This window comes from Bombyx mandarina, chromosome 09 (genome assembly GCF_030267445.1).
Source record: "Bombyx mandarina strain Sakado chromosome 09, ASM3026744v2".
NCBI classification, from domain to species: domain Eukaryota; kingdom Metazoa; phylum Arthropoda; class Insecta; order Lepidoptera; family Bombycidae; genus Bombyx; species Bombyx mandarina.
This window is the reverse complement of record NC_143216.1, coordinates 8,491,374-8,505,586: the sequence shown is the minus strand read 5'-3', so window position 1 is coordinate 8,505,586 and position 14,213 is coordinate 8,491,374. Positions and strand designations below refer to the sequence as shown.

The window sequence follows — 14,213 nt, the reverse complement described above, 5'->3', positions numbered from 1 at the left end:
TTTCCATCACCAGATTTTCATTTGTTTATCTGAAATCATTTGTTCCATTTTCATTTGTTTCTCTATTATTTTGCCTTTTAACAACATCTTCTCGAACTTTACCCCATTTCTACTTCATTACACTCCATTACTATTATTTCCTCTAATATCACCTTCTCGAACTCCACTAACTCTCCATTTCTTCCTATTTCACCTTCTCGAACTCCATTATCTCCATTTCTTCCTCTAGCACCGTCTCGAACTTCATCGACTTTGTCTTCACGATTATTTTTATTTGTTACTTATGTTAGTGTTCTCTCTTCCATTACCTACCTTATCTCATGATCTTATAATAATTTTCTGTTTGGTCTTCCAGCCAAATTTTATAACATTTTCTATGTTTTTGAATGGTTTTATTTTCATTAGATTCATTACATATTGGTTGCTATGAAATTTTTTTACAAACAGAGTCGTTTCCATGGTGATGTTGTAGGCTTTTTTTTTAATTAGCAAACTATAATAAATATTACCTTAAAATTTGTTCTGGGAGACCAAACAGAAAATAATGAAAATAATTAAATTAATTAAAATTAATAATTAATTTATGAAGGTTAGGTTAGTGTTATTCTTTTGCTTCATTTGCTTCATTATAATTATATTGCAGATAGCTTGAACACTTTTACACCATTATAAAATTATTATCTTTATATTTTTAATAAAACTATTACATGTTTCTCTTGCCGTGTCTAGGTGAGAAGTCCTGACTTTCTTACGAGAATACAATCATCTGTTTTTTTAATGGTTTTATTTTATTAAATTCGTTACATATTGGTATATGTAAGGAATTTAATAATAATTTAATTAACAATTATTAACTCCTTCTCGACTCTTTAACCTTTAAACTCTTTCTCGACCTCTAACTTTATTAACCTTCAACTCCTTCTCGACTTCTAAAACCTTTAATCTCTTTCTCAACCTCTTTAATAACCTTAATTAATTAAATAATAATTAATAATAATTAACCACGCTCTGCTACCATTAAAAAACAGAAAATGTTATAAAATTTGTGTTCAAGCTATCTGCAATATAATTGTAATGAAGCATTTGTGTTTTTAAATAGCCCCTCGTCACCTACAGAACCCAATCCCCTCAAATGTAACCGTCCAACAGGTTATGGGCCCAGAACAAATTTTAAAAGGTAAAATTTATTATAATTTGCTGATTAAAAAAAGCCTACATCACCATGGAAACGAAACCGTTTGTAAAAAATTTTTCTTAGCAACCAATGTGTAATGAATTTAATGAAAATAAAACCATTTAAAAAACATAGAAAATGTTATAAAATTTGACTGGAAGACCAAACAGAAAATTATTATAAGAGCATGAGATAAGGTAATGGAAGGGAAAACACTAACTTAAGTAACAAATAAACATAACCGTAAAGACGAAGTTCGAGAAGGTGCTAGAGGAAGATATGGAGATAAGGAGTTCAAGAAGATGATATTTGAGGAAATAATAGTAATAAATAAATAAATAAATAAATAAGCCTTTATTGCTGTTAGAGTTTAACTTATTTAACTAAAGATAAAATGATAACAATAGAGGTAAGAAAACTATAAAATTAACTTATACTAAAACATATCTCGGCATTCGGCTTATCTCTCCTCTTAACAGCTTGTCTTTCGACAAAGGCCTCCTCTAAGGATTTCCATTTGCTTCTGTCCTTTGCTATACGTAACCATCCTGGCCCAGCTACTTGCTTCAAGTCGTCTTCCCATCGCTTCGGCTGTCTTCCTCTGATTCTTTTATTTTCTCTAGGGTACCATTCCGTTATTATTCTGGTCCATTTTTCTTTCTTTTCTCTCATCATATGTCCCGTCTAGCGCCATTTTAATTTTCTGCATATTGATTGAACTTTTCCAAATTTAGTCTCTCCTTTGATCTTTTTTAGTTCTATTTTATCCCTTCTTCTTACTCCCAATACGCTTCTCTCTATCCCATTCTGACATATATTCAATTTATTTTGTTGTTTTTCAGTTAAGGCCCATGTCTGGCATCCGTATGTAAGACATGGCAGTATGCAAACATTGAAGACTTTTCGTTTCTCTGCCATAGGCATTTCCTTATTTTTCATTACTTCACTCAATGACCAAAATTTCTTCCAAGTGTTTGCTATTCTTCTTTCTATTTCTTTCTGCATGCTCTCTGTCGGTGATACTAATTGGCCCAGATAAACGTATTCACTTACGTATTCTAACTCTTGATTGTTAACTGCAATAGCGTTTTTTTGTGAGGAATTGCTCATTACTTTTGTCTTTGTTATATTCATAGTAAGCCCTGCATTTGCACTTTCATCTGCTAATTGTTGTAGCATTCTTTCCAAAATCAACGGGCATTCGGAGAAAAGTATTAAATCATCAGCGAATCTCAAATGACTCAGTTTGTCTCCGTTCACGTTAAGTCCGAAATTATCCCAATCCAGTTTTCTAAAGATCAACTCCAACACTGCTGAGAATATTTTCGGCGAAATAGGATCACCTTGACGGACGCCTCTTTCTATTGGGAACTCTTCACCTAATTTTTCAAGCTTTATTTGTGCTGTGCTTTTCCCATAAATATTTTTTAGGATGCGTATGTACTTTTTATGGACCCCTTGTTGTTCTAATGATTCCAATATGTAGTGGTGTTCCAAGGAATCAAACGCCTTGTTGAAATCTACAAAACCCAAATAATATGTTTTGTTGTATTCTCTATATTTCTGAAGTATCTGGCGTAGGACGTGTATGTGGTCAATGGTCGAGAAATTGCTCCTAAATCCAGCTTGCTCCTTTAGCTGGTTTTCGTCAAGGGTAACAGTTAGTCTAAACAATAGTATTTTAGAAAAGATCTTGTATATATTAGACATTAAGCTTATTGGCCTATAATTGTTAATGTCTCTTTTGTCTCCTTTTTTGTGCAACAAAACTATCACTGATCTCACCCAGTCTTCTGGGATGACTTCTGCTGCTATTATAAAAGTTTTTAAAGATCTGTCAGTTTTACATCATTTAAATTTTAATTCGGACCATAAAATGATACGTGCAACGTTACGAGCGTCACATACAAAGAAAAGTCGAAGGCTGCAAACTGGATTGACTCCCTATGTGGACATTAAAAATAACTTAGAGATAATGAACAATTTAAAAGAATTTCTAGAGAGAAAAGAACAAAAGGAATACAATAAAGCAATTGAGACGACATACTGCTATTTTGTAAATACTCTCAAAACTGTTGCTCGAAAAGTGTCTACAAATAATAAATCCACACTATCTACCGAAACTATTATATTACTTAAAGAAAGAAAATTGCTTTTACAAGGCAATAAAAACAAAGAAACACGAAAAGAGATCGCAGAAATAAGTAAAAATATTAACAAAAATATCAGGAAAGACAGAAAACAAAAAAGGGCAAATACTTTCCAATATCATATTAAGAAAACAGGCGGAGTGAAGAAAGCGTTTAAAGAACTAGAATCGAAAAAGAGATTAATGGAGTGTAATTAAGTTTGAGAAGGTGAAATAGGAAGAAATGGAGAGTTAGTGGAGTTCGAGAAGGTGATATTAGAGCAAATAATATTAATGGAGTGTAATGAAGTAGAAATGCCCTAAAGTTCGAGAAGTTGTTAAAAGGCGAAATAATAGAGAAACAAATGAAAATGGAACAAATGATAGCACATTAAGAAATGAAAATCTGGTCATGGAAAACTTTGAGACTTTATGTGTATTCATTTTAAAAAAAGTGAACTTGTGTTTCGGGATAAATGGGATAGTTTAATAAGTTCTTTGGGAATTTAAATGTTGTATTATACAACAATAGATATAACTGAAAAAAGACAAGGATAATTCAAAAGTTAAGGGGGTGCTCTCTTTCCACCGACATAAACAATTAAGGGGGTGATTATAAAATATAATTGTTTATTAATAAAAATATAAAAAACAATAGATAACCTAAGCCGTGGAAGAAGTACTCATTTTTGATACAAATAAACTTACAGTCGTTTTCTAAAATCCTTTTGAATCTCTTTTAAAGTTTTGTTTTATTGTTGTGTTTGTTATAAAAGATCTTAGGAATTTTGGTTTTAATGTTATATTGAAATAATTGAACGGATATGTGCAAAAAAAAAAAAGTGAAAAAATTATAAAAGATAATAGAAGGTTGTATGAATAATGTAAGATTGTATGTGCTATGTGAATTCAAATGTTGAGTTTGTTGAAGCTGTGCGAGGTTATTTGTTATGAGTTATCTGGTTTGTGAGTGGAGTTGAAGGTGTAAAAGTTTTCAAGCTATCTGCAATATAATTATAATGAAGCAGTTGTGTTTTTAAATAGCACCTCATCACCTACAGAACCCAGTCCTCTCAAATATTTAACCGTCCAACAGTTGGAAAATGAAACAAACCCTCTGGACGTAGCTTCTCGGGATGCTCCAAAAAGTTCACCGTGAAAGTCTCAGTCAATGACCACCATTTTACTTAGATCGGATGAACTCCATCTCATTTGATTTCATAACATTTCATGTCATATTTCATAATATTAAACTTCATCTCATTACACTTCATATTATCATTTGCAGAGTTGATTACTACATTAATCAAATTACTTTCTCAACCTAATTTATCTATACCGTCCCACGCTGCTAATTTAATTCATACTTACACATATTAATAATGGTCAGCATGGACAGTTTACTTCGTTTATTAGAATTCATAAAAAACGGCGATTTTTAAAAACCTTATTACTTGACACTAGCTAATGCACAAAGCTTGACGATCCCAAAAACTACATTTCATTTCATTTAATTTCATCCCAGTTGATTAATGTCTCAAATTGATCATCTTCATTTCATTTCACTCCTTAATATCATTTTTCATAAAAATATGAATATAAATTAAAATAAGACATGACTTAAAGGTCTCAGTTACCAGGTCAAATAATCCCTTAAAAAAGCGGTAATTATGTAATAATAGTAAAATAATTAAAATGTATTGTGCGTACATAAATGTATTTCAATGAGAGACTTTTAAATCAAGTTATCTATGAATGAGAGATTCTAAAATAGTAAACTAAGGGTTGTAAGAGTAAATAGGAATGAGTTAAAATTATGACTGGGAATGAAGAAAAAAGTTTCATCCCTAAAGTACATGTAGAATACTGGTAAGCTTAAAAAATAATATAATTGTATAAGTTAAGTATTTATGAAAGTGCTAAATTTATGGGAAATTATTAGATGTCCATAATTACCGTAGGTAAGGTTAAACTTACTTTCAAATTGTACATAGGTACTTGGTTCTTTTTGTACTGAGTTTTATAGGTAGCTACTGTTCGACTTAAAAACTTCCGTCTGAAATACGGACTGATAGGGATTTTGCTTATTACTTGCTATCCAACTTGCTTTCAAGTTTTACCAAACTTACCTACCCATCTATTTGCATAAAACAATCCTTAATTGTTAGCTGTGTATAATGTAATTTTTTTTAGTGGTGCTTGTGATTATGGAGGTCATTGCTTAGCCCTGGCGCAAATTATTAGAAATGATACACCTTCTGCTTTGGTTTTGTGTAAAAGGGGACGTCAAGGCAAGTTCATACTTATAGTATAACTTTAACAAAATCTAAAAAATCCTCCAGAATATTTTTCAATTATGTCTGTTCTAAATAAATAATGTTACTATCTTGTTATAGGATCTTTTGAAGTAGTTGTGAATGATAAGTTGATTTACTCTAAGCTCAAAACAATGGCATTGCCAGATTATGGAGAAGTAGCTCAAGTAGTTCACGATGTTTCAAAAGGCCAAGAACCAAGGGAAATCAAAGGAGAACAGCCAATCAATTGTGCTATATCTTGATTAATGCTTGAACCAGCCAGTATTATAGAAAATAGTTATGTGGTCAAATACATGTTTGATTTTTGGAAGTGTGATACAATAGACTGCACTGTTTGTTTGTACTTTATAAGATTGACTGCTGGACATAAGCTTCCTGAGTACTTGGCAGATTTATATGGGTATGTATGCTAATCTGGATTCCATATATGAAAACCTAGTTTTAAGGCCAGATGACTGATTTAACCATTTTTTTATTACTTAAAATTGATTTTGATAACAAGTAGAACAATATATGTCATTATTTATTGCTAATCATTGATTCAATCTAAGTGATGAATTGGTTAAGACTTGAAAGGCTATCAAAAAACAGCACAAACTCACTTATGCAATTGTTGATGTTAGTATGTAGGTTGATAATATTAGGTCCTTACATATGAAAGGTGTTTTGTACAGGAGGAATATAAATTCTTTTTTTTTTTTGTTAAATATATTTAATTAATTAAATATTGTTGTTGTTATCTATGCACTTTTGCCATCTCATATGTAGTTCATTGATCCCTTTACTGAAAAAAAAAAACCATGGGGGCGAGAATCAATCTGAGTTAAATTTTTTCCTTGTATGAAGTTGTCCAATTCCAGAAAAAGTGGTAATCTGTTGAATCAAAGCCTGGGGAGCATGGTGGATATCGCAGACATTCCAATTGTGGCTTATCTAATTTAGTGGTTGTTTATTTGTTGTGCAGTGTGTGATCTTGCATTGTCGTGAAGCAGCAGTGGCTTAGAGTGATTGACCAATCTCAGTTGCTTAGCAGCTAGTTCTTTCTTCATGGTTTGCAGTTGCTGACAATTGATATCTGCTGTAATCATTTGGTCAGATTTTAGAAAGCTGTAATAAACGACAGTGGCGCTAGTCCACTAGCGGTGGACCATTTATTTATTTTTTTCCGGGCCGAGGGCCGAACCTCCTACGAGGTCCCCGCGCCTAGGGGGCGCACGGGGTATGTGAGACTCAACGATCTGCAGGTGTTGAGAGCAGACCGCGGGCCCAAGGAATTTAGGGCCCACCCACTAAACGACTCCCCTGCACTCTTACACCCGGCGTCCGATCTCCGTCCGGGGTCAAAACCCGGTCAGAGTAGGGGGGTTCCCGCGGTCAACACTACAACCAGACACGCGGCGCCACCCCGAGGACGCCCGACCGACGGGTCGTCGAGGCGATAGTCGACGACCAACGACGTCAGTCTCCGCGGTACGGCGGCCCTTCAGGCCGCCCGGGCGATGCCGCTGGTGTTCCGGGATACCCCGCTGGGCCAGAACCAGCCTGCCGGGTCGGAACGCGATACACCGCCGACCGGGTTGCTCTTCCACAGTATGTTCGGCGACGACAGCGACGACGAAAATGCGGACCGAATCGCAGTCCGCAGCCGCCGACGCGTCGTCCCGTCCTCCTGGTGCCAGCGCGCTACAGTGACGGTAGCGTGCGGCGCAGTCTCAACCCCCTTAGGTCGCCCCGTGACCATCACCGGGAGGAGACTGCCTCCTCATAGGGGCCGGAGCTGGACAAACGCCCTCCTCCGACCCCCGGCTCGACGGCGGCGGCACGGCGCCGAGAGGGAGGAAGAGTTCTCCCTCTCCCGTTCCGCCGCCTTCTTCTGCGAGATGGTGGACTCGCAAAAGTCGAGCATCGCCTGCCAGGACTCATCGCTGCCGAGCATCGCAGCCACGACGGTCGGAAGCGACAAGTCCGGTCCTATTTTTGCAACGAGGACGCGGCGCTGCTCCGCGAAAGCTGGGCAGTACGCGAGCGTGTGCTCCGCCGCGTCCTCGTTGCAGCCACTGCAATGGTGGCACTTCGGCGTCGGCTCCCTCCGGGCGACGAGGTGCAGGTAGCGACCGAAACAGCCGTGTCCCGTGAGCACCTGCGTCGCTCGGAAGGTGAGACGTCCTCGGTCGCGATTCACCCAGTCAGAGAGGACCGGGCGGATCGCCTCGACGGTCCGTCGCCCGTAGGCGGGGTCCGCCAGGCGGCGAGACCACGCCTCGAGCACGGCACGCCGAGATTGAAGCTTCCGCGCTCGAACTTCCGCCGCGCCGGGACGCGGCTCCCCCCTGGAGCGGAGATCACATCGCCACGCGTAATCCGCAGCAAGCGCCTCCGCTTCCAGGTCCCAGGGAGGCGTCCCGGCGAGAACGCACGCCGCCTCGAACGAGACGGTGCGGTACCCACGAACCGCCCTGACCGCAATCGCGCGCTGCGGACGTCGCAACGCTGCGACGTTGTCACGGGTCAGGGCGTGGCACCATACGGGAGCCCCGTACAGTGCCATTGACCGCACCACCCCCGTGTAGAGGCGGCGCACCACCATGTCGGGACCCCCGATGTTCGGCAACAGCCGACTCAGCGAGCCGGCGGCTGCCATCAGTCGGGGACCCAATCTTTCGAAGTGAGCACGGAAGCTCCAACGACCGTCCAGTACGAGGCCGAGGTACCGCAACCCGGTCGCCTCGATCTCGACGCGAACGCCTCCGATCACGAGGTGGGCCCCCTGAGGCGGCGCTCTCCAGGCCCCGTGGAACAACAGGGCCTGGGATTTATCGAACGCCACCTCCAGACCCAGCCTTCGGATCCTGCCGACGACGAAGGCCACCCCCGCGCAGGAAAGACGGGCAGACTCGCGCAAGTCCCTACCCCGGGCCACCACCAAGGTGTCGTCCGCGTAACAAACTACGCTCAGACCCGGGAGAGGAGCGCTAAGAGCACCCCGCAAGACCCAGTCGTAGCCGATGCTCCACAAGAGCGGGCCAAGGACCGACCCCTATGGGACACCGCGCTCGACGGGGAAGCGAAGCACCGCCCCACCGTGCCCGGTGCACATGACCGACCTGTCCTCGAGGTAGGACCCGATCAGCCGACGGAGATACGCAGGGACACCGTGATACTCCAGCGCCCCTGCGATCACCGACCAGGGCAGGGTGTTGAACGCATTGGCGATGTCCAGGGACACCGCCAGTGCAACCCCGCCCCGGCCGACAGCCTCATCAGAGAGGGCGCGCACGCGCATCACCGCGTCGATGGTCGAGCGGCCCTCCCTGAATCCGAACTGCTCCGTTGACAGATCGGGACCCACCCCCGCCAAGTGCTGGACGATGCGGGAGGCCACCACTCGCTCGAGCAGTTTTCCCGCCTCGTCCAGCAACACGATTGGACGGTACCCCGCAGGTGAGTCTGCAGGGCGTCCCTCCTTCCTCAGCAAAACAAGTCTGCCCGTCTTCCACTGTTTCGGAAACCGTCCCGACTCGAGGCAGGCTTCAAAGAGCTGCACGAGCCGGTCCCCAAGGGCACCGAAGGCCAAATCCCAGACCCGACCATGAACACCGTCAGGGCCGGGGGCCGCGTCCTTCCTCCGCATCCTCGACATGGCCGCACGAATCTCCTCCTCCGAGATGCTCGGAGGGACCACCTCAGCAGGGGCATCACCGTTCACTAGCGGTGGACCAAACACAAGTAACTTTTTCGCAGTCAATTTTCGTTTAGGCCAGGATTTGGCTGCGTCTCCAGGCTTCAGCCATTGCAACGAGTGCTTTTCCACTTTTTACAGTAATGATTTACAAGTAATGATACGGTTTAAAATCCCTTCATTATTGTGTCGGTTGAGCAAAGTAACACAGCAGTCGACGCGTGTTTGCAAGTTCGATTCACTCAAGTCATGAGGTACCCATTGTCTAAGTTTTTTTACTTTCGCCATTTGCGTTAAGTGGATTAATACAGTTTTATCACTTACCGCAAAGCCGGCAACTATCTCTGAAGAGCTTTGCCATGGATCCGATTCGACAATAGCCTTTAATTCTTCATATTCCACTAAGGCTCCGGCCGTCTACGGGATTGGTTCTGAAGGTCGAAATTTCCAGACTGAAAACGTTGAAACCCAAAACTTACCGTGCTTTCTTTTGCGACACCAGCGCCGTACACATCATTAATCCTTCGAGCTGTTTCTGCGCACTGGTGCCACGGTAGAACTTGTACTCGTAAATATACCGATATTTCATGTTTTCCAGTGTGCGGTAATAAGCGACGCTTAAGAAAAAAAAGATGTGTGGTGTCGTGGGACACTGGATAGGAACGAAGGTTCTTATTATAAAAATATTAATTTTATGTTCTATTCGAGAAATAAAGAAAATAAAACTGGAGGCTTCGCAACAACCCACGGTCATTCGGTAACGTGCGAACTTATTGTGGTACACTTCATCACGGTTGTTTGCATAAGAGTTAGTTTATTGCGCAAACGAACGCTCTGATTGAAATTTTTAACCAAAGTGGTCAGTACAACAAAACGCTAATTTCATATTATGTAAGGATCTAATATTATAATAATTAAATGCAAACTATAATTTCAATGATTCTATGTTATTGACATTATCTCTATTGTCACCCATAGATTCATCTTTAGACAATATATAAATAAAACTTCTTTATTATTTCCTATAACCCTCTGCTGGGGTGTAGGGCTGGGATCAAATCTTGCTATTTACATAGGTCTTAGGCAGTTTGTTCTAGCTCCTACCACGTCACGCCCAAGACGCCCAGTTCTTGAAAATAAAACTCGGAGGTGCAGCAAGCATAAGAAAAACAAAAAACTATTTGCCCAGGATTACCAACTTCTCACCTTTTATTATATTAAAATATATTCACAACAAAACTTAAATACATAAATAAAAGAATTGGAGATACAACAGTTGTATCATTTAAAAAGCTTACAAAAACAATAATTATAAAAAAAAAACCTTCCGAACATTGAGAATCATGCGTTTTAAAAGAGCTGTAATATATTTCTGGAAACAAGAGTTTGACTATATTTTTAGCCATTTAATTTAAATAATTAATCAATTTCAATTGCTTTCTTTCAAAGGAAATGAGCTACTCTCCATACATTGCACGGCTGATTAAACGAAGTTCAAGGACAGTAATGTGAAATTAAGTTTAAATACCAGCTATATATCCCTTTTATTATAAACAAATTAAAATCAGTATTGTTCATGGGGATACAGAGATATAAAAAAAATAAGATAAGAATTTTAGGTTATATCATATGATTTTGCTGTCAATACACTGACACTAACATGATCATCAGCTTAAATATTATTTATATTAACTTTATATTAACAAAATATAATAAGCAGGTATATCGCAACGAAACAATAATATCCACAATGCGCACGAGTGCGAAAAGGGGTGATCAAATGTAAAACGTCAATAAACATCAAGTTTTTTTTTTTGCTTAAGAACCATAACTATTCATCCATGTAATAATTTATTCTACGGATTTAAAAGTATAAAAATAGATTTTTGTTTAGATATAATACATATTTGATATTAATTTTAAAATCCATTAATAAATATGTTAGTATATTTTGTTAGTTTTTTTCTCCTTCAATATTATCAATGTAGCTAAGTCATGCTAATTTCTTTTATTTATGATTTTAATTATCCCACCATTAAAATACCCTCAAGTTTTATAATAAGTATGTAAAAATGAAATGTTTTTTTCTATAGATATTTCATTAATGTCCTTGAGAGCACGAGTAGCTGGGCCGAAAATGGCCCATGTCCTTTACAGATTACATTTTTTTAATGAAAGTCATAAAAGCGAACTTAAATGAGATGATTCCAGAAATAGAACAATTGGTGTGCAGTTAGCAATGTTGTTTGCAAACTTGAAGAGCTCATACACAATCTTCTAAAGAGCTAATAACACTAGCCTTGTGCAGGTTTTAGATCACTGCATGTGGAGTGCATGCAGGCAGCAAACTACTTCCTCATTATCCTCAATCTTTGCATTCATTGATAGTGCGATTTCAGAGATGATTTAAAAAGTAACGTAACTAATTTTATGAATTAAGAAATAGTTTAATTTCAACATTCCCAGATTTATTTAAAATGAGCTTAAAACCACTAATATTTAAGTAATTAATTCTCACGCTACATCCAATATTTTATCTATGAAATATATGTAAAATCAATTGGTTAAGATGACTTTAGCTTTTGATTAGAGCCTTAGTTCCCACCGGGTGTCCACGGGAATTTATATTACCGTGGTTTTATAAATGAAATAAGTGAGAACTGATTGGTTCCTCGTTTACTTTTACTTTAACTTAACTTTTTTGACATCCACTCGCAGCGCAATCAATTAATTAATAATAAACAATCAATTCTCACCCTATTTTTGAAAAATTATTAATTCGTCGTCCAAATTTAGCTGCAACGCAAATTTCCATAGTTAGATTAAGCGTCAATTTTTTGTCGAGTTTTGGGAATATGGTAGAAATTTAGCATGGAAGTTGTCAACTAGAATCAGTTAAATTTTGAAAGTGGTCTATAGGCTCCACTTCACAATCGGCCATGATAGGCCAACAAATGATCGTCCATCATCGCCGCCATGATCGGGCAGCTCTCCACACAATCGTGAACGTTCATTTACTGACTGTCTAGTACTGTCTACTGTTTTGTTAAGACGTTTAGGTATCGAGGATGGAAATCGAGGAGATCGCGACTGCGACAATATTTTTAGTTAACTCATATAGTCATTTAGTGTGCGCGAAAAAAGAATCGTGAAACTCTTTTTTTTATTGCCCTTGTAGACAGACGAGCATACGGCCCACCTGATGGTGAGTGGTTACGTCGCCCATGGACTTCAGCAATGCTAGGAGCAGAGCCAAGCTGCTGCCTACCGATAACGATAAACAAGATGGAGAAAGGTGGTGGGTGGTGGCTATCAATCGGAACAAAACAAGGTCCACGCAACCATAGTTTTGTAGTCGACACAATTGACACACACTCGAGACAACTACATCCTGACTAATCGGCGATGGTCTGGACGCTCACACAATCATGGGCCATCATTCCTTTGATCTACCGACACAACGCCGATTGTGCACGACCATACGCGATGATGGCCGATTAGACATTTATGCCCTCTACACTATCATGAGTTTCTATAATCGCCCATCATGGCCGACTGTGAAGAGGAGCAATAAGAGGAGAAAAAAAAACGCTGGGAACCCCTGGATTAGAGCAAGTACTAAAATAAGTCAATTCGTTTTTTCATTCAAACGAGCAAATTATGTTTGCATTATCACATCATACCTCCCGTTTCGCCCAATTTACTCAGTAATTGTCTCTGGGACGCGTTTAAAAAATGGAATGATTGGAATAAATCTAATATTAATTAAGGTTTCATCAACTTCAGTTTTCATTTCATCTACTGATGTTGTCATCATTTAGTATTGCTTTAATTGGAGAATAAGTTTTCAAAGTTCTGTCGTCAGATTTATTCACTGTGCCAACATAACTCAAGTAAATACCAAATCGAAGTTTCCCTCCAAATTGTTCTGCTATTGTCCTAAGGGGCTCTACAGTTTTCTCGCCAGTTTGTTGATCTATGCATACCATTTGACACCTGGGGCACTGCCCTTCCACCTGGAACATATGCATTTTTTTTTCTCAGAAACACTGACAGATTACATGTTTTATAATTAATCCTGATTTAATGGTGATCGGGCGTCTTCTGAGCCTGCAAGTTCATGATTTTAATAAATTTATCTTTAAGTTCCCAATTTTTGCCGTGAGCAATTATATTAATTGTTTTCGGATGTAGATTTATAAAAAAAACATTGCTAATTTACTCTAAAAATAGGTAATAGAAAAATTGGTAATCTAAAAGTAAGAGAGATAAATTCTCATTGACCAAAGTGTTTCTTATTGTTTTTTTTTACAGAATTTTAACAATTTATGAAATTAAAACCTTAAACTCGTGATTTCCAATTATAACACTGTGCCATTCACGTTCCAACAATTCTTGTTCCATTTCTATAATGAGATTCCCTCTAAATCGGTCTGTTAAATGATTTAAATCATCTGTAAAGAGAGGATCTTTGATCTTTTCACTAAGCCATTTAACTGTTGCTTTATTAATTAGAAGATATTGAGCCTGATTGCTAAGCGACAATAATTTTTTATCTTCATCTTTCTTCTTCTTTAGAGATCTGTTGTCGTTGTTAGATTGTCGTATTAAACGAAGGAATGAAATTTCAAGAGCTTCAGATATCCAGTCTGCAACTTCATCACCACAATCAATGCCCTTAATTATATCTGTACAGACTTTACTATGACAGAGTGATCCATTTTTCTGTACCTCGTTTATAGAATTTTCCAAGGGTATGGAGATCGGAGTTTTACCTGTTAAGGATAAGGAATATGTAATAGCATCACATATAATATTCACTGGTATTAATCAGAAAATACATATTTACAACAGTTTGGCTATACTAAGAATCTATTCTCTAGTTAAATTATGAACAGTTATTGCATACTGAAT

General features: G+C 38.9%; 2 protein-coding genes across 7 annotated transcripts in view; one reads left to right on the top strand and one right to left on the bottom strand.

Moving 5' to 3' along the window:
- The first annotated feature begins 4,981 nt into the window (after positions 1 to 4,981).
- On the top strand, positions 4,982 to 12,132 carry LOC114239763 (migration and invasion enhancer 1). Of its 2 annotated transcripts, none has more exons than XM_028170134.2 (4): positions 4,982 to 5,171; positions 5,496 to 5,593; positions 5,699 to 6,020; positions 10,749 to 12,132. In XM_028170134.2, exons 1-3 carry the CDS (start codon positions 5,119 to 5,121, stop codon positions 5,860 to 5,862), a joined length of 315 nt encoding a protein of 104 aa, XP_028025935.1. In that variant the 5' UTR covers positions 4,982 to 5,118; the 3' UTR covers positions 5,863 to 6,020; positions 10,749 to 12,132. The 2 variants fall into 2 exon arrangements, with proteins under 2 accessions (XP_028025935.1, XP_028025933.1); XM_028170132.2 differs by lacking the exon at positions 10,749 to 12,132 and adding an exon at positions 10,383 to 10,572.
- mal (molybdenum cofactor sulfurase) overlaps positions 10,480 to 14,213 on the bottom strand; it is a 25,564-nt gene continuing 21,830 nt past the window's right edge. For 4 of the 5 annotated variants that reach the window (XM_089729793.1, XM_028170253.2, XM_028170254.2 and 1 more), the window contains 2 exons: positions 13,641 to 14,074; positions 10,480 to 13,315 (listed from right to left, as the gene is read on the bottom strand). In XM_089729793.1, the coding sequence (XP_089585919.1) occupies positions 13,094 to 13,315; positions 13,641 to 14,074 (656 nt within the window). In that variant the 3' untranslated portion in view covers positions 10,480 to 13,093. The remainder of the gene's footprint in view (positions 13,316 to 13,640; positions 14,075 to 14,213) is intronic. The other variant, XM_089729794.1, reaches the window with a different exon arrangement.